Source organism: Malurus melanocephalus, unplaced genomic scaffold (genome assembly GCF_030028575.1).
Source record: "Malurus melanocephalus ecotype Western Australia unplaced genomic scaffold, MMel_1.1 scaffold_658, whole genome shotgun sequence".
Classification (NCBI taxonomy): Eukaryota; Metazoa; Chordata; class Aves; order Passeriformes; family Maluridae; genus Malurus; species Malurus melanocephalus.
In genome coordinates this window covers 65,722-67,947 of record NW_026623890.1, presented here as the reverse complement: position 1 = coordinate 67,947, position 2,226 = coordinate 65,722, and the positions used below count along the sequence as shown (strand labels likewise).

Genomic DNA, 2,226 nt, shown 5'->3' with positions numbered 1-2,226 from the left:
CATTTCCCCTCCTTTTTAACTTTCAGTTATTCCTATTTCACAGGACAAATTCAAAGGGTTTCCTTTCAATTAAGATGATTTCTGATACTTTGGGGTCAATTTTTTCTCTTTAGACCCAAAAGCAAAATTTCTCCAGTACTGAACCAGCAAAAGACCTGTGGAACAATTGATCCCCCTGAATATTTGCATTTTTCTATCACTGCACAATTCYTAGATCAGAACTGATGTTGTTCTGGTTACACTGATCCATCCTAAATCACATTTTTGTGTCTGCTTATGAAGTGCTTCATGTGCATTCCTTACCCTGAAGGAAAAAATGTTGCTGATGAATAAAAAGAGGAGCAGAAGTAAATTAAGCCCATCAATTCTATTTTGTTTAATTTTTAAAAGATTTTTTTTTTAAACTTGTGAACTGCTCCTGAGATTGGCAACAGTTTAGCTCAAACACAACACCCTAAAGTCAGGCAAGGTCAGATTCCAGAATTACTTGTTTTTTATCATACACAAACTGGGAATTTAGGMACAGGAAGTCTTTTTTATCTGAAAAAGCAGCTCAGCCAAGGGCACAGCCATTACCTGCTGATGTGCAGGGTCAGCATCCCAAAYTCGTTTTTGATYTTGTATTTTCCTGCCGGGGCTYGGCGGAGATCRATGGGGATTCCATTTTTATACCTGRTRGAAAAGAGGGAAATATTTGTTAGGAAATGACCCCGTCAAACACCACAGGAAAGAAAAGTCAACGCAATTCCCTCTTTTACTGATTTATTTCTTCAATCCAAACAGTTTTAGGGCTAAACTCAGACCCCTCCGTGCTCCTGTGTGGCTGCTCAGATTTGGCTGCTGTGAGGGAATTCACAGATATTTTTTTTGTGTGTTCACCAGGGCTGTGAGAGAATTCACAGATGTCTTTTTTTTTGTGTGTGGGAGGTTCAGCTCCTCTTTGTTCTCAGAATAATTTGGAAATATCATTCTGGAAGGACTCAGGAAACACAGAGCTGCCTATGAGTCATTAATAATGCAAATATTTGCTCACTGGAACCTTCCAAAGGAGGAGTGGTCAATGGCTTTCAACTGRTCAAAGTCCACTTTGCAAATTGGTTTTTTTTGAGGTGATCTTTTATTAATTTATGGTGTTTATGCTGCAATCGGGCCCAGTACTTGTGAATWTGCAAAGGCCTGGTGAATGTGCAAAGGCCTAAATGGCAGAGTTGSGCTTTATTAAAAAAATTGTAAAAGCAGCAGCAATTTAATGCTGAAATTCTCATGGTGTCCAAGGCAGCCAGGCCTTGTTTGTGGCGTTTTAAAGTAAGGCCTGGCTTTTGAGAATTAAATAATGAATTTTCTTGTGGTAAAAATTAAGGGAAACAGTGAAACCTCCATGGGCCCTGTCCTAGAAAGATGTGGACATTGAGGGGTGGACATTGGGGTGTGGACATTGAGGGGTGGATATTGAAATGTGGAGATTGAGGGGTGGAGATTGAGGGGTGGACATTGAGATGTGGACATTGAGGGGTGGACATTGAGGGGTGGACATTGAGGGGTGGACATTGAGATGTGGACATGGAGGGGTGGACATTGGGGTGTGGACATTGAGGTGTGGACATTGAGATGTGGAGATTGAGGAGTGGACATTGAGATGTTTCCTGTGCCCTCAAAGTTCTCCCTCTCTCATTCCCTCCTTTCTGGCTCCCAGGGCCCTGTGTCCTGCTGGTCTAACTGGACATTGAGGAGTGGACATTGAGCTGTGGACATTGAGATGTGGACATTGAGATGTGGACATTGAGCTGTGGACATTGAGATGTGGACATTGAGGTGTGGACATTGAGCTGTGGACATTGAGATGTGGACACTGAGGTGTTTTCTGTGCCCCCAAAGCTCTCCCTCCCTCATTTCTGGCTTCCAGGGCCCTAATTCCTGCTGGCCTAACCGGACATTGAGGGGTGGACACTGAGCTATGGACATTGAGGTGTGGACATCGAGCTGTGGACATTGAGGTGATTCCTGTGCCCCCAAAGCTCTCCCTCCCTCACTCCCTCCTCTCTGGCACCACAGGGATGTCACTCCCCGTGTCCTGTCCCCCGTACCAGGTGACCTGCGGCGTTGGGGACCCCAGGGCAGTGCAGGTCATTGTCACATCCATCCTTTCCCAGACAGTGTGAGCCCTCAGCGGGATCCAGACCATGGGAGCACGACCTGAGAGCAGCTCCAGCAGCTCCTTCTCCAGGC

General features: G+C 45.1%; 1 protein-coding gene across 1 annotated transcript in view; it reads right to left on the bottom strand.

The window, feature by feature from the left end:
* MYOM3 (myomesin 3) overlaps positions 1-2,226 on the bottom strand; it is a 28,664-nt gene that overhangs the window by 22,360 nt on the left and 4,078 nt on the right. The window contains exons 6-7 of the mRNA XM_057383743.1: positions 2,085-2,226; positions 577-672 (exon numbers count right to left, since the gene is read on the bottom strand). The exon at positions 2,085-2,226 is cut by the window's right edge and continues 26 nt beyond it. Of these exons, the coding sequence (XP_057239726.1) occupies positions 577-672; positions 2,085-2,226 (238 nt within the window). The remainder of the gene's footprint in view (positions 1-576; positions 673-2,084) is intronic.